Source organism: Nyctereutes procyonoides, unplaced genomic scaffold (assembly GCF_905146905.1).
Source record: "Nyctereutes procyonoides isolate TBG_1078 unplaced genomic scaffold, NYPRO_anot_genome, whole genome shotgun sequence".
In the NCBI taxonomy this organism is placed as follows: Eukaryota; Metazoa; Chordata; class Mammalia; order Carnivora; family Canidae; genus Nyctereutes; species Nyctereutes procyonoides.
Window position 1 is genome coordinate 74378463 of NW_026575125.1, and position 27728 is coordinate 74406190.

At 42.4% G+C, this 27728-nt stretch overlaps 2 protein-coding genes across 2 annotated transcripts; both read left to right on the forward strand.

The window, feature by feature from the left end:
* LOC129517999 (nuclear RNA export factor 3-like) lies at positions 1 to 26397 on the forward strand. Its single transcript, XM_055338070.1, is given in 20 exon segments — positions 1 to 4; positions 2738 to 2912; positions 3134 to 3287; positions 3899 to 3982; positions 4077 to 4181; positions 4306 to 4386; positions 4945 to 5043; positions 5208 to 5317; positions 7141 to 7177; positions 7530 to 7598; positions 7684 to 7739; positions 7889 to 7996; positions 8117 to 8175; positions 8286 to 8401; positions 8494 to 8536; positions 9081 to 9153; positions 9708 to 9890; positions 10326 to 10375; positions 25752 to 25921; positions 26266 to 26397. Coding segments are annotated over 20 exon segments (1908 nt in total).
* Positions 25827 to 27320, forward strand: LOC129518474 (protein BEX1-like). Its single transcript, XM_055338621.1, has 3 exons — positions 25827 to 25921; positions 26266 to 26350; positions 26700 to 27320. The coding sequence occupies exon 3, from the start codon at positions 26705 to 26707 to the stop codon at positions 27089 to 27091; it is 387 nt and encodes a 128-aa protein (XP_055194596.1). The 5' UTR covers positions 25827 to 25921; positions 26266 to 26350; positions 26700 to 26704; the 3' UTR covers positions 27092 to 27320.
* Positions 27321 to 27728: the final 408 nt, after the last annotated feature.

Consider the following 27728-nt stretch of genomic DNA (forward strand, 5'->3'; position numbering starts at 1 on the left):
ATGGGTAAGTTGGTCAGCATGAGGCCTTGGTCTCAGATCCCCAGAGGGTATGAGGGGTTCTGGGCCCCTTCCCAAACCACATCACCCCACAGGACACCCAGCCAACCCCCTTTTAGAGGAAGGGTGGAGTGGCCCAGGCTGACTATTCTCCACTCTCTTGAAATGGGCTAAGTGGGCCCTGACGTTCCCATCCTGGTTCCATTCCACATGGAAAACTTCCCCTCCTATGGAAGTGGTCATGGGTGAGGTGAATTTTCTTCACTGGTTGAGGGGATAGACCTGATTTATGTGGTCTTCACAGGTCCAGAGTTTGGAGAGTGGGGAGGGTCTCCTAGGTTGGTGAGGTAGGAGGCAAATGGGAGGGGGTGTTGGTATAAATTAACATTCTCTGGATGCCTGCTAGAGGCTGGGGACAGGCAGAGCACCCACCATTACCCTTGACTCTTACATCAACTATTCAGGGTAGACTGTATTACCCCCATAGAAGTTTCTTGAGGTTTGTTTTATAACCCAGCATATGACCTCTTCTGGAATGTTCCACGTGTAGTGGTTATGTGCCCTGTTCCACGCCAATTAAGTAAATTTGTTAGTTTACTTAATTCTCATTTTAAAATCTCCACCTAGTGGAATTTATGTCTGCCATTTTATAGGTCACTCAAGGAGGTGTGTTAATGTTTCCCACTGTAATGGTGAATTTATCCATTTCTCCTTTTACTGTGATCACTTGCTTTGCACGTTTTGGCTCTGTGTTAAGACACGCACACAAATTTAGAATTTTGTACTAATGGCTCCTTTTTACATTGAAACTTTTATAATAATGAAACATCCCTCTTTTCTTTAGCAGTGTTTTTCCCCCTTGAATTAATACCTTTCCCTTTAGTAATATGGTTACACCAGCTTGCAGTACGTTAGTGTGTAAATGGTACACATTTTGCCTTGTTTTAGTTTTATTTTCAAATTTTCTAGACAATTAAACTTTGCATGTGTCTCTTTTAAGGAGCATTTGATGGAATTTTTTTTTCTAGGTTCATAATATCTGGTTTTCTATTTGGAATATCCAGTCTGAAACTTTTAATGTAAATATAGGTATAACTTGATTTCTATACAGCGTGTTAACTGCACATTTATTTCTGCCTGTTGTAAGGCCCTTTTCCTCTCCTTTCCTTGAAATTATTTAGTATTTTTTTAGAGGGAAAGAGAGGTGGGGAGGGGCAGGGGAGAGGGAGAGAGAGAGAGAACGGCTCTCTCTGAGGTCATGACCTGAGCCAAAATCAAGAGTCGCACCCTTGGGGCACCTGGGTGGCTCAGTCAGTTAAGCCACGACTCTTGGTTGCAGCTCACATCTTGATCTTGGGGTCATGATATCAGGGTTGTGAGAGAGAGCCCCGCCTTGGGTTCCATGCTCAGCGTGGACTCTGCTCGAGATGATCTCCCTTTCCTTCTCACTCTGCCCCTCCCCTCACCCCTCCTCTTTCTCTCTGTCTCTCTGTCTCTGTCTCTGTCTCTCTCTCTCTCTCTCTCATGAATAAATAATAAAATCTTTTAAAAAAATTGGACCACTTAACCAACTAAGCCACCCAGGCAGGCACCCCTATATTAGTATTAAATTGTTACCTTATTTGGTTGGACAGTTAAACATTCTCATAGTATTTACCCTTAATACCATAATGTACTTTTTTGCCTTTTCACGGTCTGATGTAAATTACTTCTTTAAAGCTCTTCATTCAGACAGTGAAGGAACGTTGAAACACTTTGATTCCACTCACACCCTCCCAAGGTATTGCCATGAATTTTAATTCTACGTGTATTTAAACCCCTAGAAGAAATTAGCCTCATGGTGCTATATAGTCGATACTCATTTAGACTTGCCTACGTATTCACAAATGCCATTCATTAGTCTTTCTTTCCTGCATCTCTGTGCCTCCACGTGGGATCATATTTCTTCTGCCTGAAGGAGAACCTTTAATATTTCTTTTAGTCTGAGTCTTCTGGTGACAAATTTTCCCAGTTTTGCTACATTAACATCATTGTGAAATGTACATCTTTTCTTTAGGAATGTTTTTCCTTAAAGCATACTTTGTCTCCTCTTAGTATTGTTATACTGACTTGATTATCCCGTTACTTTGGGAAGGTTCTCAAGCAAGATCTCTTCAAATGCCACTTCTCCACGTTTCCCTCTCCTTCATTCTGGGACTCAAATGAAGCATGTGTTAGATATGCCCACTACATCTCATTTAATTCTCTCCTCTCTCTTCTGGTATTATCCATATGATGTCTCTCCAGGCTATTCTGGATATTTTCATTAAATCTAACTTTCACTTCTCTAATTCTTTCTTCAGGTGGGAACTCACCCTTGACCCTTGAACCATAACACCAAACTTTCAGGGTGGACTTTGTTATCCCCCAAGGCAGAGGAGGGAACTGTGAATTAGAGGTGCTAGGCAACTTGTCCCAGGTCACCTAGCCTGAAAAGGGCAGAGCAGGGGGCTAACATCACAGATGAAACCCCAGGCCCAACCCCTTTCCTCTGTGCTCTATTTCTTCATGGCTGCAAATGCTCCCCACGTCTCATCCTCCCAGGAAAGGGAACCGCAGTGAAGTTTTTCAACCTTTTTGGCACTGTGCCCTATTTTGTTTTTGGATGATAAAAGTCAGTGATATTTCTTCATTAGCCATGGTATTTCCCCAGAACCTTTTGTGGCATTTGGGACCACTGACGTGTTGTTCTCAATTTCAGGGCATAATAACGTAGGTAACTCCTTGCAAAGAAGAGCAAGATGCTGGAGTATTTACCGAAGGAGATATAACAACTGGTCTGAACAAGTCAGTTCTGGCATTCGTCCTTCATCCCACCAGCAGCAAGATGGAGATCCAGCAACAAATGGCACTCACATGAGCACCCGAGTAAGATAGTAAGTGACCAGTCAGCATAGCTGAAATGTACCAGCCAGTGGAATACATAGCCTTGTAGTTGAATACGTCAGTCTCTTCTCCAACCTGGAAGAGTGAAGAATGATAGAATCAGGATAATGATTGAGCAAACTTTATTGTACCCTGGGATCAGTGGGAAAATGTGTAATAGAAGACTTTCTGAGCACATGTGGACTACTTTCTTCTCTCCACTTGCCCACAGCACTCCCTATGCCATTCCACCATGTCATTGGAGAGGCAATTTTCAGAAACAAGACCAAGTCCAAGCTAACATGGAGGGAGAGCAAAAGCCTCCAGAGAGAAAAATGGAGGGGGAGAGGCAGGATGAGACCTCGGGGAGCTGGTTCAAGATCATAGTGAGTGTCTTGGCAAAAGGGGCCTAATATGCAGAAGAAGGTGAACAGAGGAAATTGTGTTGGACTCATGTAGATATGCTGGGTACTTTTCTGGGGCAGAAGAGTGGGTAAGCAGTCTTTTTATTAACAGGAGTTAACATCCTAGATCAAGTAAGGGCAGACTCAGAGAAGCAATATAAAGGGACTACAGGGAGAATCCGGTAGGTTGTCTAAGAGCAGAGGAGACTACAGCCAGGGAGATGGAGCAACTCCACACCGGAAGGCTCAGTTTAGCTCTAGCTGAATGTGGGGGGAGGTTGAGTCTCTGGTGTCCCCGTTGGAGAGGCAGGCTAAGGCACCCTGCCCTGAGCTAGGATCACTTGGAACTTTATAAAAGGAAGTACATGTTAAACATCTTAAGTTGATTATTTGAAGAGAAGCGTTTGAATGGAAAGGAAATCCATGTCTGGTACAAACGTTTGCAATAATGGATAATGTCCTATCAGAAGAAATTATTTTAAAGCCCCCCGCCCCCCAAAAAAATGTATGAGACGAAGACAATGGTCTTCCCTAACCTTCTCTTAACCTTGGACTCCATTGTGTCAATCTCTTCTCCCATCTCTGCCTCCTAGATTCCATTTGGCATCAAATATGAAGAGACGTGGCTGCTGAATCTGATTCAGGGACAATGCAGTGTCCCCTTCACCCCAGTTGAAGTAAGAGAAGACAGTGAGGCAGATGAGAAGAAACAGGGCAGATGAGCAGTGTCTTGGGTCTCATATTATCTTTCTCTTGCCATTCTCCCTATAGTTTCACTATGAGAAAATGCAGGCCCAGTTCTTTGTTGAGCATGCCAGCATTGCCTTTGCATTGAAGAGTGTCAACGGGAAGATCTGGGATGAGAATAATGAAAGGGTGCGTGCCAAGGGCATGACTGTGGCTAGTTGGGGGCAGGAGGGCAAGAGAGGGGTAAGGTCTTGCATGATCCCAAGGCTCAGGTTTCCTGGTACTTACCCAGCCCCTCTTGTGTTCCCTACAGGTCTCTGTCTTTGTCTACCCCTCTGATGCACCCCACTCTGTGCAGAAGGAGCTGATGTCAGAAAAGGTGGAGCAGACAAAGGTAATGCAGACTCAAGACTAGTTGTGCATCCACATCCAGACCCACATCTTCTTCCCACACCTACTGCCCCCCCCCATCTCCACTTCAAACTCAGAGCCACTGACCCCATCCTTAACTCTGCAGCTGACCATGAACAAATGATACGTAGTTTCCCAGAACCCTCTTAAGAGCCAGAGAGTCCCCTATGCCTCTGGTATGCCCACAGCAGTAATTCTAGGGCATGTGAGGGCAGAGGGGTCCGTCTGGGAAGGAGACATAGGGATGGTAACGTGGGGAGGGGTTGGAGCTAGAGCTGTACCAGCCGGGCCTCTCCTCAGCCTTCTGATTGCCTCCTCTGGGCTTCTCGGAGACTTGATCACCCATGATATTGCAATGGTACTGAATCCTAGAAACAGCATGGCTGCCTCCCTGCAGACCCATGGAAAGAACATTTCCAAGGTGAGGACTCAGGCCCAGTGCTGAGACTGATGGTGAAGTGGGAGAGGTTAGGTAGAAGAGGCACATTGGCCCCAGATATTCCCCGTTGGGGTCCTCACTCTAACTTTTTCCTCATCATAGCTTTTGCCCTTGAACCGAAGCGACAAGAAGCCTTACCAGTGGGATGGCCCATCCAGCATTATGCAGAATGCCTCCAGTATCAAGCCCTTGAACAGTGAGGTGAGGTGTGGTACCCAGATCCCTCTTTGAAAGGAAGGCAGGAGTGCTCACGGAGTGGTGACAAGAGTCAGGAAGTGGACTTGTTGGAAAAGGGAAGGGTTGCGGGTGCAGGATCTTCCTGGCCATCTTTCTCTGCTCCATTTGTTTCCTCCCTATAATTATAGGTGAAGTCCGCAGGGGAGTTGGACAAGAGCAAAAGCCTGCAGCCAGAAGAGATGAGTGCCAACAGAAGCTCCCTGTGCACCGCCTTTCCTGATAAATCAACCAACATAAGGTCAGTTGTACACTATGTCACCCCATGGGACTCTGAACTATGCCTTATGGTGCCTGTTTGGAGGAGGCAGCAGCTCTGTTCCTTTGGGGGGGGGACCAGAGGCCCTATGCTCTCCTCCCTCTGTCCCTCACCTGTGCTTAGAGGTCTCCTTCCCTTCTTCTGACCTGCTCACCTGTTTGTCTGGTCTGGGATCTGTTTGCAGGCTATCTGCACACAGTTTTCTCTAGCGTGCCCTCTGCAAAGTGTGATCCATGAAGCAGGGCTCCCCTTCCTCACTAGGACCAGAATGACCACCTTGAACCACATGCTGTGACCTGGACAGAGAAGGGCCCTCTAGCCCAGAGCCTCATGCTGAGACAGGCCTTCCAATTCCCTCCTGAGACAGCGTTTCCCTCCCTTGTTTTGAGAGGGAGCCTCCTTTCCTTGAACCAAATGTATTGCCCGCACCCCCCCCCAACCCGCCCAATCCCACGCAGCCATGATGGCTTTCCTGCCCTATGCTGAAGGCTGAGGTCCTGGGGAGCTCTTCCCTGAGGTCCTGTTCCTCTGGCCCAAAGCCAAGATCTGGGCCCTCCCTGGGAGACACCAGGGTTCCCTGAGTCAGGGGGCCAGAAGTGGGTGACTGCCAGTGAGCTGAGGGCTTTCCTGAAGCAGGGATGGAAGGCAGAGGGCAGAAGTGCTTGAGCATAATGAAAGACAGGCCTCTCAGAGGCACTTCCCCCTCCCCTCCTTCCACACATCTCATCAACCCGACTGGTCCTTCAGAGGAGCCCTGGGGATCCCGACATTGATATAATCCCTCAGGCTAGGAACCAACTGAGACAGGCACAGGTGCACAGGGGCCATCAGGAGGGAAAGCAGGGATCATAAGAGGAGGCCACAGAACCTCAGCCATGCTGACCTGGGGCTTGACCTTCTACTCCTTCTGGGACAGGTCTCCTGCCCCTATGGTTGCCTTGTTCCCCATGCCCAGCTTGGATTGAGCTCACACAGGTGACAAAGTTTCAACCAGCATCCAATGGGCCCCCAGCCCAACACCTGCATGTTTTCCATTCCTACCTTGGGTGCTAGGGCCAGCCAGGGCGGATGAAGGAAAAGGCTGCAGCCATGGGGCCATTTCCTCCTTCTCTCTTCCTTCCTGACCCCCGCCACCATGGTAGAGCTTCTTTCCCTTCCCTTTGTTTTGCTTTCTCTTCCTCTTAGTCTCTGGTTCTCCTATGTCTCTCTCGCCTTTCTCCTCCTACCTTCTCCCCCCTCTTCTGTCTTTATCTCCCTCCCTCTCCCTCCCTGCCTCCTGGCTCTTGCCTCACTCACTCCCATGCCCCAGCATCCTGGGCCATCCCTTGGCGGTGGTGGTGGTGGTGGGGGTCATAGTGCTGCAGAATGCTGGACCCCTAGTGAGGTAGCAGAGTCCTGGGCGCCCACCCCATTCCCTCTTCTCTCTGGAGTCTTCGGTAGGGATCTGAAGGAAAGAAGGGAGGCAGGGAGGGGAATTCAGCCCTGGAGCCTGAGCTCCAAATGTTGCTTCTGGTGGCACTGGAGAAGGGAGTCAGGGCAGTCTAGGTGGGAGCCGCCCAGGGGGAAAGAGAGGGAGGAGGGGGTGGGGTGGAGAAATGGAATCAGAGAGGAGGGGAAGAGAGTGTATGCTTTCCCTATAGGTCAATCCACAGTGGAGGTGCCAAGGGCCCCGGAAGGCTGGGACACTGTGGTGTAGGTGGGACATACTGGGCTGTGAGTCAGGTGTAAGTGTGCTTGCTCCTATGACGAAGGACACTTGCAAAGAAAGTTTCACTAACTTTTCTATTTTGTCTGGATTTATGCAGCTCCATCCTGGAATTGTTTCCCAAGTTATTATGCCTGGTAGGTGTATTCCTTGATCATCGACTTCTCTACTGGCACCGATGCTTCCCACAACCTGCCCTGAAGCCATTTAGGTCTTGCAGAAGTTACAATTTTCATGACCCTTAGACCTCATGGAGGTACAGATTCGCGTGGGAACCCAACAAGGGCTCCAGATCTCCTTCAACCACGTTCTCCACAGGCATCAGGGACCTCAAGACGACGATCCCAAATGTAGTCTTGCCCATGTAATTTCAAGGGCCATTTTACACCTGGCCTCTGACCCTCACCCTCTCTGGGGCCCATCCTTTCCCTGATTGTCCAGTACCAGCTCCTGGTCTACACTGCCCACTTCCTCTTTTCCTTTTCCCAGGATAGCCAGGAGTCGCCTTCACCAACCAGCATTGGTATTGCAGCTCACAAGAAGTTACCAACCTGCAAGGTGAGAAGGGTGGATCAAGCAGGGTTTTGGGTGGTGCGTGAGGAAGGGGTCTCAGCCATGGTCCTGAGGACCATTGTGATTTCAGGGAAGCTTCTTTGGATCTGATGCACTGAAGAGTCTAATCCTGCAATTCCTACTGCAGTAAGTACTCCTGGGAATCTGGGGAAGGGGATGGCTAGGATGGGTGAGGTCACCCAAGCTCAGGACTGCTGACTGGGTCTTGAAATCTCATTTGGGGTCTAGACCACAGAGATAGACTATCCTCATTGCCACCCTCCATCCCCCCGCAGGTACTACTTGATCGACGACTCTGGAGACCGTCAGGGTCTCCTCAGTGCCTACCACGATGAGGCCTGCTTCTCCCTGACCACTCCCTTCAACCCCAAGGACCCAGCCCTGTGAGTAGCAAAACTCAGACTCTGCTCCTGGGCCCTGTGGCTCCCCAGCAGACACAGGGCAGCTCCTGGAAACACTCACACTGGCCAGACCACCACCTCTTGTTCCCTTTTCTCTCCTAGAAGCAGCTTGTGTGAATACTTCAAGGAGAGCAGGAATTTGAAGAAACTTAAGGACCCCTGTGCGTGTGTGATGGGGAATACTGGACAGGGAAAGGGGGTGTGAGGAGATAATTATAGGGTCCCGGGTGTGGCAACCCCTGACCTTTGCTCCTTTCTCCTCTCTTCATAGCCCTGCGTGTTCAGCTGCTGAAGCATACAAAGTGTGACATCGTGCGCTCCCTCTGTGTGCTGCCCAAAACTCAGCATGACCTCAGCTTCTTCGTGGTGGACATGTGGTTCCAGACGGTGAGCATCAGTCTCCTCCCTCGGGCAACCCCAGAAAGCCACAGGTGGGTAGAAAGTTTAGGTGACTTAGCACCTGGGCTCTTCTCTTTCAGGAGATGATGATCTGCTTCTCCGTCAATGGGGTATTCAAGGAAGGTGCGTGTGTGTAGAACCTCCTCCCCAGACGCCCCCACTGCTCTCCCCACTGCTAGCTGGGCTCCCTCTCAGAACTCTCCCAGCTTTTCTGGTGCCTTCCCTCCCCTTCCTATTCCTCCTATGTTCTCCCATCTCCACTCTGCCCTCAAATCATCCCGGTCTGAACTAGGTCTGTGCCTGTCTGCCCCACATAGTCTGGGCATTAGGGACACGGTCTGTGGAGTTTGACGGCTCTCATCCTAGATCCTTACTCTGTGACCTTGGGCTCTTAACCTATAAGTTTCCTCATTTGCTAATGGAGCTAATGATGCCTATCTCTTGAGCAGCTGTGAAAAGTGCATCAAATGCACTTGATAGGGTCCCTGTCACTGGTAGAGTCCCTGTCACAGGGAATAGATTGCCTTCCCCATCCAGAACACCTTGACTCCCCAGGGAACAAGTGTCCCCTTCAGCATGAATATCAACTCAGACCCTGACTGGGGAATGCTGTGTGAGTATGTAAACATGTGGGATGCTAAGGGGGTATTGTTGTGTGTTGCTGAAGTGGAAGGAATGTCTCAGGATTCTGTTCGCACCTTCACCCGGACCTTCATCGCTACCCCTGTCAGCAATTACAGGTGAGTGCTTTGTTGTGGGTGTAACACCCAGTTCAGTATGAGTTCGGGGGTATGGGAATGGGGAGGTACAGTCTTTGGGGTGTTCTCAATATTGTGAAAAACCATCAGGTACATCCAGGGAATCATGTCTCCTAGTGATTAAGAGCATTGGCTCTGAAATCAGATTATGGGTTCTTTCCCTGATCCCCACACTCACTAGCTTTGTGACCTTTGCCAAGTCACATGATCTCTTTGTGACACAGTGTCTTCCTCTGAAAATGGAGATTAGACCGTCCACTCCTTGGCAGGTGTGTTCGGTAAATATGGACGTAAAATTGTCCGTGGTTTGGGGATAAACCTATAAATGTAGTGAAATTGGTTAGACAATCTCTCTAAAGGTTGGCTCTCTGAGGGGTGAAGGAAAAATAGAGGTACCGGCCAAGGAACCTGGGTGGCGTGCCCAGTAGGGGTATGGAAAGAATCTGGTTTCTGAGTGGCAGTGGGAGCAGGATCGTTGTTGGGGTGTGGGGTTGTCTATCTGTCCAGTTTCTAAGGTCCCATTTTTTTTCCTTCAGCCTGTGCATCATGAATGATGACCTGTTTGTGAGGGACGCCAGCCCCAAGGAAACTCAGAGCACATTCTCTATCCCAGTGCCCGCACGCTCCTGCAGTTCCTGGCCCACCCTCTGCCAGAAGCAGCAGGAAGTGGTACAGACTTTCTCCACTCAGTCTGGGATGAATCTCCAGTGGCTTCAGAAGTGAGTGTTGGGGGTGCATGGGGATAGGAGGGAGCTGGGAGGAACCAAGATTGAATCATGTCAACTTGCAGGTAATTTGTTTTGCTCATTTATTTCACTAATTATCACCCTGAACATTATCCTTTCATTACTTATAAGCTGAGCTCTTCCTTCCTTCCTTCCTTCCTTCCTTCCTTCCTTCCTTCCTTCCTAGCTAGCTTCATTTTGTTTGTTGTTTTACTTTCCTAAATCCATGGACCTGTGCCTTTATTGACAAACATTTTGGTTTCAGGAGTTTTTCCCAGTGCTCACTGTGCCACAGGGTTCATTCCATTGCCTACATTGTGATAAATGTGGTGGCATGTTTCTTTTGCATAGGTTGGGAAATGGTACTGTGCAGTTAGATTGTGTCTGCTTTAGTTTTAATGGATATCACCTATGCTTTCTCCACACTAGGTAACTTCATGACAGCCAGTGGGACTACGGAGGTTCTCACTTGGCCCAAGGTGAGGCTGAGGAATTCAGGCCAAATGAGCCGAAACTGGGTGGCCTGGGGATGAAACTCAGGGCTCCTGGCTCTGCTGATCTCCCAACTCCTTCTCTTCACTTCCCTCCAGGCCAAGCACACAATCCCAAAGGAGGCCCTCACCCAGGCTCATCCAGGATCCTGAGAACGCAGCCCTGACAAGAAACTCTTGGATGTAGTCATCTTCATCTTCATCATCTTTGTTGTCTTTTTTCTGTAGCCTGAGTTAGTTGACTGAGTGGGAGGTTTGCTTGGGGCTGGGAAGCCAACGTTTAACTGACACTAATCCGCTCAAAGACCAGTTGTGTCTCAGGATTTTCCCACTCAGGATCCTTGATTCTCTTCTTAATAAATAGTGACATAGCATGTTATGTTGAATCTATGAAAAATCCATTCGAGGCCTGTATTTTGATCACTGGTCCACAGAGAAAGAAAAGGAGAGTCAAAGAGGCTCAGTGACTCTTGGAAAACAGTAAGGGTAGAGGCTCAAAAACTGGACCTCTCTAACGCCCAGGCTATGTGTGTGCCCTGTGGCTGTGTGGCTACCACAGTGGGGCATGTTCTCTCTCACTCTGTCATACCTGGGGATGCTTTTCTGTGCCCCTAGTGTATTAGTCAAATAGCTTTAGGCAGAGAACAGTATTCCTTCTTAGGCATACAAATCTATTCAAATTTAGCAACAATCCATTTAGGGAAAAACAGCAGTAAAGAGCACAAGAGAACCTGAGGAGAAAAGACTTGTCTTCATATATTACTGACATTGACACATAAAGACATAAGTAGAGAGAAAGGAAACTGATACTAAAATTGTTAATAAGATCAATAGGAATACCCAAGTAAATATATAAAAAGCTCTGTAAGCATAATAATCTACAAAATCACAACTGCAAATATTGTGATAAGGTAATAAGTGAGAAAAGAAAGGTAATGATTGTATTATCAGAGAAATGTGTGTGTGTGTGTGTAAATGCATGGCATCATGCATGTTTTCTGTACTGATGTATTAGTTTCCTAAGACTGCCATAACATTACAATAAAATAAATTAAAATTTAAAATTTCAAAAGTTGATCATCTCACCATTCTGCATGTCCAAAATCAAAACTACGGTGCTAGAAGGGCCATTTTCCTTTGAAGGCTCTTGGAAGAATCCTTTCTTGCCTCTTCCAGCTTTCTGGTTTTCCTGGTGATTTTTCCTGTGTGACAACATAACTCATATCTCTGCTTCCATCATACCATGGCCACATCTCATCTAAATATCAATTTTTAGAAGATTTTATTTATCTATTAATGAGAGACACAGAGACAAGGAAGAGACATAGGCAGAGGGAGAAACAGGCTCCTCACAGGGAACCCAATGTGGGACTCCATCCAGGAACTCCAGGATCACATCCTGGGCCAAAGGCATGTAGACGTTCAACCACTGAGCCACCCAGGAGTCCATAAATATTAATTTTAAAAGTTCCAAATCTCATCATCTAAATCAGGTGTGGGTGAGACTTAAGTTGGGTAAAATTTTTCTCCATCTTGGACCTATAAAACTTGAAAACAAGTTATTTGCTTTCAAAATAAATGGTGGTAAATTCATCTGATATACATTCTCATTTTGAAAGGGAGAACTTGAAAGGATTGAAAAAAAATTCATTACTCCCAAGTAAATTTGAAATTCCCGGAAAGTAAATTCTGATAGGTTTCAACAGCCTGGAATAATCCTCTGTGGCTTGAGGCTCTATTCTCTGGGCCCATCACAGTTGCCCTGCGTTCTCTGGACTCTGCCTCTATATCTGTGTCTTTGCCCTCATAATCATTCTATATTTTTCTTGAGGAATGACCCATATTAGCAGCCAAGTAGCTCTATCATCATGTTTCCTACCTTTAGAATCCTAGAAGTCTGACAGCCTTCCTTCACTTTGTGCCTCCTTTGTTATCTTCAAGTCAAATTGGCAGTGTTATAAGTCCAAAGTAGTCTAACGCTCGTCTTAAAAACCTTGTGAATCTTCCATGTATGACTAGGAAATCCATGCCATCAGACAATGGGTTTTTCTACAGATATTTACTGGATAACCTCATCTTTATTTCTGGAATCTTCTGAGAAATTGATTGGATCCATTAGCCACACATCTAATGTCTTGAGCAAAGGGTGGTCAACCATAAGCAGCTCTTTTTCCAGAACACACTTAAAATCTTTTGCAACCTAAATATGCTGAGAAGTAACAATTCAATCTTCAATTTAACTCTTTCTTCTCACCTTTTACTGTAAACAGCAAGGAGAAACACTGCTTGGAAATCTCCTCAGCAAAATAAGCAAATTCATTGTTTAGAAATTCTACTTTACATCCAACAAAACATAATTCAGCCAAGTTTTCTCACATCTTCTAACAAAGATTGCCTTTCCTACATTTTCCAATAATATGCTCTTCATTTCTGAGACCTCACCAGAAGCACTGTATTTTCACGAACAGTCTCTTCAAGACCACCTAGGCTTTTTCTGTCATGTCCTTCAATTTTTTCCATTTTCTACCCATTTCCCAATTTCAGAGCTACATCCACATTTTTAGGTATTTGTTGTCACAACCCATCATTCCAGATGCTAGAATCTGTATTAGTTTCCTAGGACTGCCATAACAAAGTACCATGAAGCAGATGTCTTAAAAAAATAGAGATTAATTCTCACATTCTGGAAGCCAAGAATCCAAAATCACAGTACCAGCAGTGCCATGCTCCATCTAAAGGCTCTAAGGGAAAGTCTCTCTTGCTTCTTCCAGATTCTGGTGGCTGTGGGGTTTCCTTAGCTTGTGGCAGCATAACTCAAATCTCTGCCTCCATCTTCACATGGCCTTCTTCCCTCTAATTCTGTCTTCTCCTTTTCCGTTTTTTTTTAAATTTATTTAAGGAAATTTGTCATTAAATTTAAAATCCACCTTAATTCAGGCTGCTGTCATTTTGAGATTCCTATCTTAATTACATCTGCAAAGACCTTTCAGATCACCACTTCCTGGGAAGCCTTCATGTTGTTGATTTCTGCAGTTGAGAACCAGAAATCCTCTTAGGTAAGAACATCTCAAGGGTCATGAAGGGCCTGACACCCACAGAAAGTCCAAATGCACTACTTTCTGTTTACTTCATGCCTACTCTCCATTTTCATAACTTTCAATTGGGACTCACTACCCATAGACAGCCAACAGAGGTTGTCATCCTGTTGTACTTTGTGCAAGGTAACTATTTCTTGCACCAGCTAAAATGAAAGTACTTATCATTTTTTGAGTAATATTTACTGTTTTATACCCACAGAGACAGTCCAAGAGATAGATTGTCATATATAAGCATGTGGGGTACTGAGATTTTGGTGAAAGAACTTCAGATACCATCTATTTAGAGCCATAGTTGACACAATTAACCATGCCAGGATCCCCTAATGTCTCACACCTCTATTGAAATCCCTGCCTCTCCATCCAAAAATCACACACCCACTCAATCAAAATTGGTTAGGTTTGAGGTCACAGGAAATGAGTCAGGGCAGAACAGATCCCTTATGGCCCAGTTAATGTCTACCATTGCCAGTTCTAATACCTTTTGTCTTAGGAAGGACATGACTTGGTGCTTTAGGTTGAGAATTAAAATCACAATCCCATTTCTTATTTCATATACTTTTATGACCCCAGTTTTTATTATTTATGTTGTCCATCCCTTTTGTACCAGCAAAAAAATATTGCTTTAAGAGATACCAATTGCCCTTCCACATCATCTTTGGTATGTTCTTTTGGCCAGCATTATCCTCTAGGATAAAAACTGAAATAGTTGGATTAGGTTTTTAAATGCATTCTGCCAATCTATGTCTTTTGATAAGGGAGACTAATTTACATTTATATTAAACTTATATTTACACTTAAAGAAATTACTGATAAGGAAGAACTTACTGTTGCCATGTTATTGTTTTCTGTGTGTCTTATAGTTTTTTGTGTGCCTCATTTTCTCCATGATTGCCTTCCTTTGTTCTTAGTTGATTTTTTTTGTAGTGACTCATTTTTATTCTATTATTTCCTTTTTTGTATATTCTATAAATACTTACTCTGGTTACTGTAAACATGATATATAAGATCCAAAGTTTTAACAATCTATTTTAAACCAATAGCAACTTAACTTGAATCACATACAAAACTCTACAACTTTCCAACTGTCTCCTTCCCTCATTTGATGTTATTGATGTCACAAATTATATTGTGTATCCATTAATATAGATTATGTTTTTGTCTTTTAAATCCTGTAAAAGAGTAAAAACTAAATTTTCAACCCAAAGTTACAATCATGCTTTTTTTTTATATTTGCACAAGTAATTTCCTTTTCTACCTTTCCAAACTCTCTCAGTTTGTGTTTCAGAATGTTTTAATTTTTCCCTCATATTTGAAGGACACTTGTTGGGCAAAGAATTCACACTGATATGGTTTTCTTCATTCACCATTTTAAATATATTATCATTTTGCCTTCTGGCCTGCAAGTTACTACTAAGAAAGCCACCGATAATCGTTTTGAATAAATCTGATGATAGTGGAAATGTTTGTTTTATTTTGGATCTTAGATATATAGCATTCATTCTGGCACCATTATCTACAATGCTAATTGCAAAATTGTTGTTTTTTTTTAAACATTGCCTCACTCTATACACACACATGCAAAAGTGTAATTAGAGCTAATAAACGAGTTCAGTAATGTTTCAGGATACAAGGTCAATATATGCAAATCAGTTATATATCTATACATTGTCAATGAACAATCTGAAAATGAAATTGAGAACACTATTTTATGTACAATAGCATCAAAAGGAATACAATACTGGGGAGCAAATTTAACTAAGAAAGTGCAAGACTTGATATTTGAAAACTACAACACACTTGAAAGAAATTTAAAATACTAATAAATGGAAATATGTTTATGTTCATGAATTGGAAGACTTAATTTTTTAGATAAAAATATACTTTGATGTTTTCTATAGATTTAGCACCATCTCTATCAAAATTCCAAGTACCTTCTTTGCAAAAACTGACAATCATATCTTAAAATTCATAATGAAATGCATGAGACACACAGTAGCTAAAACAATCTTTAAAAATCAGAAGACAGGGCAGCCCGGGTAGCTCAGTGGTTTAGCACCACCTTCGGCCCAGGTTGTGATCCTGGAGACCTGGGAACGAGTCCCACGTTGGGCTCCCTGCATGGAGCCTGCTTCTCTCTCTGCCTCTCTCTTTCTTTCTCTCTTTCTCACTCTGTGTCTCTCATGAATAAATAAAATCTTAAAAAATAAAAAATAAAAAAATCAGAAGACATTTATAGATCTTACACTTCTAAATTTCAAAATTTACTACAAATCAATAGCAATTAAGACAGTGTGGTACTCGCAAAAAGATAGATATATAACAATGGAATAGAATTAAAAGTCCAGAAATAAAACCATGTGACTATTGTCAAAGTATAACCACAAAACTCTTAGAAGAAAATATACAGATTAAGTATTTGTGATCTTGAGTTAGGCAGAAGTTTCTTAGGTATGACGACAAAAAAATTACCAACAAAGGAAAAAAGTAAATAATTTGGATTTTATTGAAATTAAAAGCTATTGTGTTTTAAATGGCACGATTTAAGAAGGTGATAAGATAACCCAAACAATGGGCTGAAATATTTGCAAATTATATATATGATCAGGGATTTCTATCTAGAATATATAAAAACTCTCATATCTCAAAAATAATAAAAAGAAAAAGAATTCAATTTAAAAATAGGAAATCAGGACAGCTACATGCAAAAGAATGAAACTTGACCACTATCTTACACCATACACAAAAATTAACTCAAAATAGATTAAACACTTGAATATAGGACCTGAGGCCATAAAACATCTAGAAGAAAACACAGGTGGTTAGCTTTTTGACATAGGTCTTTGGCTTTTTAAAAAAATCTGACACCAAAACAAGAGCAATAAAAGCAAAAATAAACAAGTGGAACTACATCAAGCTAAAAAGCTTCTGAACATCAAAAGAAACCACCAACAAAATGAAAATGCAACCTAACGAATGGAAAAAAATATTTGCAAATCATATACCTGACAGAAGTTTAATATTCAAAATGTATAAAGAACTCATACAACTCAACAGAAAAACAACAAACAATATCATTTAAAATGAGCAGATCTGGGATGCCTGGGTGGCTCAGTTGGTTAAGCCTCTGCCTTCGGCTCAGGTCATGATCCCAGGGTCCTAGGATCAGCAAGGAGCCAGCTTCTCCCTCTCCCTCTGCTGCTCCCCTGCTTGTGTTCTCTTGCTCTCTCTGTCAAATAAATAAATAAAATCTTAAAAAATAAAATAAATAAATAAAATGAGCAGATCTGAATAGATATTTTTCCATAGAAGACATAAATATGGACAACAGGTACATGAAAAGATGTTCAACATTATTAAGCATCAGGGAAATGGAAACCAAAACCACAATGAGTTATCCCCTCATGCCTGTTAGAATGGCTATTATCAGAAAGATGATAAATAATAAGTGTTGGTGAGGATATGGAGAAAACAGAACTATTGTGCACTGCTGATGGGAATGTAAATTAGTGCAGCCAGTATAGAAACAGTATGGAGGTTCCTCAAAAAATTAAAAATGGAACTACCCTACAATCTGGCAATTCTACTCTGGATATTTATTTAAAGAAATAAAAATATCAACTTTAAAAGATATATGCACCCCCATGTTCATCGCAGCATTATTTACAATACCCAAAACATGGAAGTAACCTGTGTCCATTGATGGATACATGTATAAATGTGTGTATATATACACACACAATACACATACACAAAGTAATATTATTCAGGCATAAAAATGGGATTATGCTGTTTGCAAACACATGGATGGACCTTGAAGACATTATGCTAAGTAAAATAAATCAGAGAAAGAAAAATGTTGTATGATCTCTCTTATATGTGAACTCTAAAAAGAAATAAAGAAGAAAGCAAGAAGCAAGGAAGCAAACTTTTAGATGCAGAGAACAGATTGGTGGTTACCAGAGGCAGGCAGTAGAGGGTGGGAGAAATAGGCAAAAGGAGTCAAAAGATAAAAAGAAGTAAAAAATATGGAAAAGTGAAACTGAAGAGTGAGAAAAAAATTATGGAACATCCACACAAAGAGTATTATGCTGTGTATTAGATAGATAATACTTCATTATCTTAGTATAGTAGATTGCCAGTAAATATCAGTAAGTAAAATATGAAAATGGAGAAGTATATGTAACATATGCACTATTTATCCAAAACAGGGGCATACAAAATTTATGTATACATAAAGTGAGCTCTGCTCACTTTCCATTGAGCTCCTGAGATAATTGACACTACAGTTCAAAGCCTAGCAGGTCAACCTGAACTAGCAGATGCTTCCACCTAGAATCCAAGTCCTTAGCCCTTGGTTAGTCCACAGTTCCCATTTGTTTGGAGACTGCTGTTTCAGTCAGTAGTTCCACTTTGGGAACTGCTGGTGGTACATACCTAAGGCCTTTTCTTGGTCAGTACCATCTCTATCTCTTTGGTTTCTGCTGGTGCCCGGAGTCCTATTTCCACAGTTTCTGTTAGTTTCTGTTAATATACACATAAGATAAAGTAAGAATAGATCTATTGTAAATGAGAATCTCAGAAACCAGGGCCATAAAATTGGTGGGCATGGGTGAGCAATCAAAAGCTGTTAGAGCAGTCATCACCTAAGACTCGTGTTAGAATATGTTGATCATGGAATGAGTTAGATTGACACTAGGTCATCTGAAAACCTCAAGAAAATTTCCAAGCAATGAGATACACTTTCATATGTACAAACCCTAACCCAGCTGCACATCACTCTTAGGTATTAATTTCCCTCCAAGAGACCCAAGGCTTAGCTAAAGAAATGGAATCCTCAAGTTCCAAAGAACTGAACACACCACCTTCCAGCACACCCGCTTATTTTATGTCTAAGAAATTTGGTCCTGGAAGCTGTGGATACTACAGAAAAATGGCAAAATCTTAATAAGGACAACTCAGAATTACAATGGCCATTATGCAGAATGTTCCAATTAGAAAAGATTATTTAAGAAGTGCACTTGAAATTAAGTGTTCCCAAATCAAACAGAATGGGACACCTATTTTAACTGGTATGCAGAAGCCTCCATAAGGTTTCAGGCTCCAGAATCAATAGCTTGATTGAAAATGTTACTACAAATAGCCAGTGAAAAATCAAAGACACAAGAGGTACCTAAAACAAAAGACTATAAGACTGACATGATTCCTACTGCTCCCCTCTATCCTCCTTTACCTAAGTTTTCACAGTATACTAATTCTTTATCTAAATTGTTCTTCTACTTTGAAGAAAGTATTAAACAGTTAACTCTTAAAATAAAACCACTCGAGGCTGCAGGTGATCCTCTCCATGTATCTTTTACTCCTTTGTCAAAGATTTAACTAATGGCTACAGTTAATTTCTTAAACCCAGGGAGTATCCTCAAAATTTTTCAGAAGAATTTAGATTCCTCATAAGAGCCTATAATCCTTGGCTGCAAGATCTTTATCAACTTGTGCACACACTGGTAGGACCTGATGAAGTCCAAAAAAGGATGTGGAAGCAGAATGGCAAAACTCTGAGGATGATATTTGAGATCCTTGATCTTCGACATGGTCCCCTTATGGACCAGAAAAAGCTTGTAAAATAGCAAACCATCTTTTAAAAGCTATTCCTAAGGTCATGCCTGCCTTCAATCATTGACCTATTATTCAAACATGCAAACAAAAGAAAGATGAATCTATGGCAGACTTTAAAGCTTGTCTGGAAGCTCTCTTTCTATGGCATTCTGGGTTCCATACAATAAGTGATGTTTTCCAACCTGCTCTAGCTGCCTTATTTGAAAATGGATTATCTTCTGAGATTAGTGGGTTAAGAGACAGAAAATAATATGGAAAGCCACTTGTCTGACTGAATTCATGGTCATTGCTGTGCATTTTGAAAGGATGTTGGAACAAGACTATAAACAAAAGTCCAAGTTATTAGCCTTATAGCTGCAACAGCTCCAAGGCCAGAAGCCCAAAACAACACCTGCACCTCCTCCATTACATCTTCTTAGGAGTTCATCATCAAAACACTAACTCAGGAGCAGTGTTATTTGAAATCAACTGGGACACTGAAAAAAAGGTTGTCCTCAAAGGTTTTGTGCAAATCCTTCAACATCAACTTAAATGCTTTCATTTATACCCTCAAAGAAGAGCCCCCATATAGATCTCTTCCAAGATTGACAGGACTGAAGGATTCTCTGGTACACTGCTATCAGTATGTCCCTTAAAAAACCAAGAGGAAACTAAAATCAAGATTAATGGAAAATCTTGCCGTCTGGTAGATACTGGAGCTACACTCTCTACTTTAAACCCCAGTCTCATAAGACAATAAATCTCTCTGAATAGAGAAGAAACTTCTAATAGTTTCTTCTAATAAACTAATCTAATAAAATTCAGGTATCTAATAAAATTCAGAGAAAGCCTCTATCTCAATTAGTGCAATCGACTCTGGGACCTTTCACTGAAAAACATTTCTTTTTGCTGTGTGACACAGCTCCAGTCAATGTATTAGGTAGAGATCTCCTTTCCAAATTGAAGAGGCTGATATATTTTGCCTCAAACAGAGAGCTTACTTTAGAATTTTCTGACCAAACTGAACCTAATCTTTATGTTTCTCACAATCTTTCTTTGATATAGAATAGGAATAATTCCAGGAAATGATCTTTAATTTAATCCAGGTGTTTGAAGATTCATGGGCTAATTCTAACACTAACAATTGGAGAGCAGAAAATGGAGAACCTATAAAAGTTCAGATAGACATAACTAAACCTCTTCCCAAATCACCTCAATATCCACTACAGCCCAAGGCCATATAGTGCCTCATGCCAGTAATTGCCTATCTTGCCTCTCAGAAGGCTATTGTCTCTTTAAGGGTTGAAACCCAACTATCACTTGCCCTCCATGCTCTTCTAGTGGTGAGTCAGCTGGCTTTTAAAACTCCAGGTTCCAATGGAATACTACTCAGCCATCAGAAACAAGGAATACCCACCATTTGCTTCAACGTGGATAAATTGGAGGGTATTATGCTGAGTGAAGTAAGTCAATCAGAGAAGGACAAACATATGGTTTCACTCGTATAGGGAATATAAAAAATAGTGAAAGGGATTAAAAGGGAAAGGAGAGAAAATGAGTGGGAAATATCAGAGATGGTGACAGAACATAAGAGACTCCTAACTCTGGGAAACGAACAAGGGGTATGGAAGGGGAGGTGGGAGGGGGAATGGGGTGACTGGATGACGGGCACTGAGGGGGGCACCTGACAGGATGAGCACTGCGTCTTATACTATATGTTGGCAAATCGAACTCCAATAAAAAATATACAAATAAAATAAAATTAAATATTCATAATAAACTAAAAAAATAAAATAAAATAAAAATAAAACTTCAGTTTCCAAATTCCACTGGTTATACAAACTCACGAATTCATCCCCTCTGGTTTTCAAGGACAGATGTTTGGCGATTTGTTTTCCACCCACCCCCACCCCCAACTCCAGGTATTCCCTGGTGCTTTCCCCTCTCTGTGACTGCAGTTGCCTCCTTCCTGCAGGCAGCTTCCTACCACCGTTTCTGCCCTTCCTAACCTCTTAGATGTGGCTTCTTCTCTACATTTAGTTGTGGAGTTTGTTCTGCCAGTCTTCAGCTTCCTCTCCTGTTTATTTATTTGGCTGTGAGTGATACCTAGTTGTAAACATGGAATGGTGTGAGCTTAGGTCCTCCTACTTTGCCATCTTCCCAAGCTCCAGAAATGGCATTTATTAACAAACTCCACATGCTCTCCAATATCTTCTTAATTCTGAATTGACTCAGCAGTTTTCTGCAAGCAGGCTATCCTTCTATGAGAACCTCCTGCTTTTACCACCTAATCTCCATCCTAAACATTGCAACACTCGTAATCTTATAGTTACTACCTTTGCCTGACAAGGGCAAAGCCCATGACTCGGAAGTAATAATGTTGAATTTTAGGACACTGCATCCTGATTTTCGAGATGCCTCTTTGACTAATCCCAATGTACTTTTGTTTGTTGATGGATCATATTGTAAAAATGAAAATCAGAATTTCCAGGCAGGCTATACTGTTACTATCCAGTACGTACTACTTGAGAGGCTAAACTTTCCTAAGCTAAATCAACTTAACAACCAGAGCTCTATATCTTTATCAGAATATACCAATTATCAAAAGGACATATTATTAATATTTATATTGACAGCCAGTATGCTGTGTTTTGGGGATGTTATAGAAACCAAGGGCTTTCCTTTATATCCACTGAGACTTCAGTCAAAAATAGACAGCAAGCAAATGACCTTCTTGTAGCTATTCTCTTACCTTCTGAAACTGTTGTGACCAAAATTGAGGCTCACAGGAAAAGGACTGAAATTAAGTATCAAGGAAATGCCCTGGATGACTTTTGTGCAAAGGCAGCAAGAACAGAAAGTATAAAGGCTTTGGCATATGTAGATAAAGTCCATTCCTCTTCTGCAAAAAATAATCTCTTGTTGCCAGACTTTTGTCATCCTGATGTGCTGTGACACAGCAACAATCTCCTCCTGATTCAGAAAAATCACAGTGTGCAAACAATGGTTGTAAATTCAATGAACAATTGGAGCCATGAGAAACCCAAGATTGTCACTTGTTTTTATTAATACAAACCCCAACTTTTGGTTCTTGCATTCTTTCACCAGTCATTATTCAGCTAAAAGGACTCAAATTATGCAAAACACACCACTAGAACAACGAGCAAAGAACACAAACACAATCAAGTTACGCACACAAAAAGAATATCTAAAAACCATGGAGAAAGATTCTCAAGTATATTAATGAAATGAAAAATAAGGTGAGATTTTTTTATATTTTATTTTTAAAATAAATTTAATTAATTTAATTTACTAAATTTGCAAAGATGAAAAAGATTGATAATGCTTGGGTTGGTTTTGTGCCTCTGCCACAAAACTCCCCAAAACCTTTGGAATTTCCTAAGAGATACGAGCAATAAAAGTGTGTCTTTTGTTATAATATTTGGTCTTTTGTCACTTCAGAGCCAAAAAACTAAAATGAGTGTCATTGTTACTTATAACAAGTCCCTTTCAACCACAACTGAGTTTATTAATAAGGTGACTTTTGGAAATCCCCTAAAGATATGAGGCTGCTTGCCAGGAGAAACAACCATGATTGGAGGGCTGGAACTTTCCGTCCCACTCCCTGGATTTCCAAGGAGGGGAGATGTGCAGGAAAGATTGAATCAATTCTCAATAGCCAATGATTCAATCAATCATATCTGTGTAATGAAGCCTTATAAAAACTCAAAAAACTCAAAAAGGATGGGATTCAGAGAGCTTCCAAGTTAGTGAACCACATGCTGCTGTGCAGGGTTGAAAACTCCATGGTGACAGAAGCTTTGTTCAAGATCTCACACTATGTATTTCATTTGCCTATTGATTTATATCCTTTGTGATAAATGAGTAATCTAGTGAGTAAACTGGTTTCTGGAGTTCTGTGAGCCTGTCCAACATATTAATCAAACCTAAGGAGGGAGCACAAGTAATAACTTGAACTTGTTATTGGCATCTGAAGTGGAGGGCAATCTTGCGGGATTGAGCCCTTAAGCTGTAGAATCTGATACTATCTCCAAATAGATAGTGTCAGAATTGAATTAACTCAGGTAATACCAGAGAATTGCTTGGTGGTTTGGCAACAAAACACACACATTGGAATGGGAGCAGAACTATAACATGAAAAGATGCTCAACATCATTAATTATCTAGGAAATGCCAATCAAAACTATCATGAGATACTACTTCATCTTCACTAATATGACTAGAAGCAAACTTTCAGAAAATAACAAATGTTGATGAGGATGTAGAGATAACAGAATCTTCATATACTGCTGGTAAGAAAGTTTAAAATGATCAACCACTTTGGAAAAACATTTAGCAGTTCCTCAAATGATTAATTGTTTTGTTGCCATGAACTCTGAACACATTGTGCTAAATGAAGAAGTCAATCCCAAAAGAACACATATTGTATGATTTCATTTATGTGAAATATCCAGAATAGGGAAATCTATAGAGACATATTATGTTAATGGTGCCTTGGCTTGAAGAGAATTGTGGAATGGGGAGTGATTAGTGAAGGTGTACTTTTTGAGTTTCTTTTTGATGTACTGAAATGTCCTAAAATTGACTATGGTGATGAATGCACATTTCTTTAAGTATATTAGAAACCATTAAAGTGTACACTTTAAGTTGGCAGATCTTATGGTATGTAAACTATAGTTCCATACTGCTGTTTTAAAAATATATGAGATTCTTAGCCAGATGTGATTATTAATTGAACATGAGGAACAATGATGAGGGATTCAAGGATAATACCCAGATTCTGGGTTTGCCAATGGGTGGATACTAGGGCAGAAAACAATTTAAAAAGAAGCAGGTCTAAGGTGAAAGTCAAGAGCTAGAAAGAGAGTGAGACAGCATATATAGAGATTTAAAAAAGAATTAATGATTTTATTTATTTGTTCATGAGAGACACAGAGAGAAAGGCAGAGACATAGGCAGAGGGAGAAGCAGGCTCCATGCAGGAGCCTGATGGGGGACTCATCCTAGGACCCCGGGATCATGCCCTGAGCCTAAGGCAGACACTCAAGTACTGAGCCACCCGGTAGTCCTAAGATTTTAAAACTTTTTTAGAGGTGATGAATCATGGCCTCTTTGAGAATCAGCTAAGAAGTTTGGCCCCTCTCTCCGACAGAAATGTGAATATATTACCACCTTCTCACATATACAGATAATATTTGAATATCTGTTCCACAGACTTCTGTGTTGAAAATAACAAGTTTACTCAGGATGGTCAGTAGTCAGTGTTGCTTGGTCCCTGGCATAAATGAGGGAGTACCAGGGTGAGTATAGACTGGCAAATAGTGACCCTACAGCAAGGCCTGGTTCTTCCTGAGTGCCCTGGAGGGGGGGAGGATAGGGTGAGGATCTCAGCAGTCTGCACTTCCTAACCCAGGTTAAAGATAGCAGGAATGTCCCACGGAGTCTTCCACCTGGACAAGGTAACAGAAAGAACAGGCCGACCTGGGAGGCTTTCCCCACAGCAATCAAATCTCTACTGTTCTTGGAATCCTCTACCATAGAGGTATAGAAGAGGTATGAGAACAGAGCCCTGCCCCTACACATCTGTCTGGGAGGTGAGTCACTAGGTGGGAATTTTTTTTTGGGGGGGGGGAATAAAAAAACTAAAGGAATTTACTTAGGTCATTACCTTGATCATTTGTCTATCTGTATTCTTGGATTAAGCAGTCAAGAGCCTGAATGTAGGACATAAAAGGCCTTTGTATGTGGCATTGGGAAGACAGGCACCTTCCTGATTTCTTGTCAGGGCAGGGACAATCTATCTCTGCATCCCTCAACCTGCCACTGCCTCAGAGCACTTCCCTTTGCTTAGGTATTCAAAATCATCAATAATAGCCATCAAATTTCAGCAGATGGCTTCAGTTGTCAGCAAATACTTTTCCATACATAATGAATGTTATCATAGAATAAAATATAAATGTTTATTAACAAATCTTAAAATTTGTTTCAGAAATAGGGGAAACAGTGGATTATTTATATAGAATGACCAAGATCTGACACCTGGATTTCTCTTTGAGCATTTTCAAAACACTGTTCGTGTTCAGGAAGATTCCCTGTCCCCCAATGCACTCCTCCCCACCTTTTTTCACAAAATATTAAAACAAGGTAGAATGTTCTAAAATGTTTTGTAAAAAAATAAAAAATAAAATAAAATAAAATAAAATGAAGTTTTGTGGAGCCCAGAGAAAATATTTTCTGTGTGATGCAGAACATAAAAAATGAGTTTCCCGTGTTGAAGCATGTCTTATAAGAGTGAAACCTCATAATTATGTTTTTTGAGCAATACTTATTTTAAAAAGATAATAAAGAGAAAATTTTAGGAAGCAGATACACAACTAGAGAGAAGAGAAGAAAAAACGGAAAAGACCTAGCCAATGCCAAGGCTTTGGGGAGAGGGGGAGGGTGATATGCAGACCTTCCCCGGTAATCAAAGATGGGCAAACCTCAACCGCTAAGCGGTGAGGCCACTAGCTGGCCCTCAGATTGGAGAGTACAAAAACTGAGTGACTGACAAGACGGTGAGCGTCGTGGCCCCGCGCACAAACCCACAGAGGGGTAGTTGGTACATAGGGGACGTGGGGATCAGGGTCCAGTGAGCTCCCTGCCCCGTCCAGAGGGAGTGGAGTGGGAGGGGAGAGAGCTCATCCGTGACGCGGGGCGCTCACGTGACGTGGAGCTGCAGAGCGACGCAGCCTTCAGTGCAGTCGTCACTCCCGTCTGGGTACCTGCTCCCCGGTGTCCTGCGCCCGGCGGGCTGGCGTCAGGCCCGAGGAAAGCGGAGCAGGTAAGGGCTCCGGGGCCGGCTCCTAGGATCAACGCAGCGGGTCCGGGCCAGCTTTCTCCACCCCCAGCATTCTTGGGAACATCCGTAGTGGCCCCCTGGGGTGGGGGTGCTGGGGCGGCCAGAGGGCAGCAGAGCAACTAAGAGAGACTGGAAATCACCCCCAGTTCCTGCAGGAAAATGGGGAACCTCCCGGGCGGGGTGGGGGGACGCTAGGGTTGGGAGCCGGAGATGGGGATTAGGGGGGCGGCCAGGGGGGCCCGGGACCCGGAAGGGACCAGGTGGTGGCAGGTCGGCGCCAAACGCTTCGCAACACTCCCCGCTCCCTCCACGCTGGCCCTTTGCAGGACTGCGGGCCTAGGTGTCAAGTGTCGCGGCGGCGCCCACACGGCGAGAATCGGGAGAAGGAGGAGACAGCAAGGATAGGCCCAGGTCGGTGCGGGGGACAGAGTGGGGGTCGGGTGCAGAGCCGAGTTTGAGACCCCCTCCCATCTACGTCATCCCCTGTCCCCCACCTCCATTTTGGTGACTGCAGAAGCCTGGGGCTGGAACTGTAGGAAAATGGTGGGTTTGGAGGGAGGTAAGACAGAGAAGAGAGAGAAGGGGGAGGGTCCAAACTGGAGGCCCCCTAGAGGGCGCACAAGGCTTTTCAGGTAGGAAAATGAAATTTTTAAAAACCGTTGATATCCAGGGCTCTGAAAGATGAGCAGTAAGGCTTCTGTCCTCGGTGCTGACCTGTCCACCAAAAACTCAACCCCTTCTTTTATCTTTTGTCTCCTAGGAGCAATGGCGTCCCAAGAGGAACACGCAGTAAAAAATCTCAACACGGAAAATACTGACCAGGAAAATAAAAAATATGATGAAAAGGAGCAAAATACTAATAAAGGAGAGCCCTTGGCCCTCTCTTTGGAAACTGGTGAATATTGTGTGCCTCGAGTAAATCATAGGCGGTTCCGTGTTAGGCAGCCCATCCTGCAGTATAGGTGGGATGTGATTCAGCGGCTTGAAGAGCCACAGGGAAGGATGAGAGAAGAGAATATGGAAAAGATTGGGGAGGAGATGAGACAACTCATGCAAAAGCTGAAGGAAAAGCAGTTCAGTCATAGTCTACAGGCAGTTAGCACTGACCCTCCTCACCGTGACCATCAGGATGAGTTTTGCCTAATGCCTTGAATCCTGATATTATCCCTGAAATTAATAGGGAGACTCTTGCTTTCTAAACTTAAGTGTTCGTGATATACGTTTGTTGTAAACCTTTTGATGTCACTCATTTCTGGTATGTCTATTATTACTTAGAGTTAAATGTTGTGTTTTTGACCCAATCTGTAAGATTTGGTTAGCAGGAGAATTTTACCTATTGCATGGAAAGATGCTCATATATTGTGAAACCAATAAAGCAGTTTTAAAAAAACAACCTCTGTGTTTTTACTTCAAATCTTATATTTATGTATTTAGTACATGAAGAAAAAATGCTGAAATTAAATATACCAAAGGATTTATTTAATACAGGGACTCAATTTTGTGAGATGAGTTGATGTGTTTTCTTTTATATTTTCTGTAGTTTTAGAAGAAATGGAAACTATTTTTAATGACCTTGAAAGTAGGAGGGTCACATAATAATTAATTGGTTATGAAATTTGGATATTTTAGCCAGAAGAATAAACCCAAGAATTCTTTATAAATTAAGGACTCTGTTTGTTTCACATGACTGAAACAGGATCAGGTATGTGAGCTATGTTTACCTATTTTTGTTCTCAACTCCACCTATTAGGCAAGACTGCCTATGCTGAAATTTTCCTTTCAGATATTT

Bases quoted from the DNA above. Each gene is read 5' to 3' on its own strand.
- LOC129518474 (XM_055338621.1), top strand. From the start codon at position 26,705: ATGGCGTCCCAAGAGGAACACGCAGTAAAAAATCTCAACACGGAAAAT.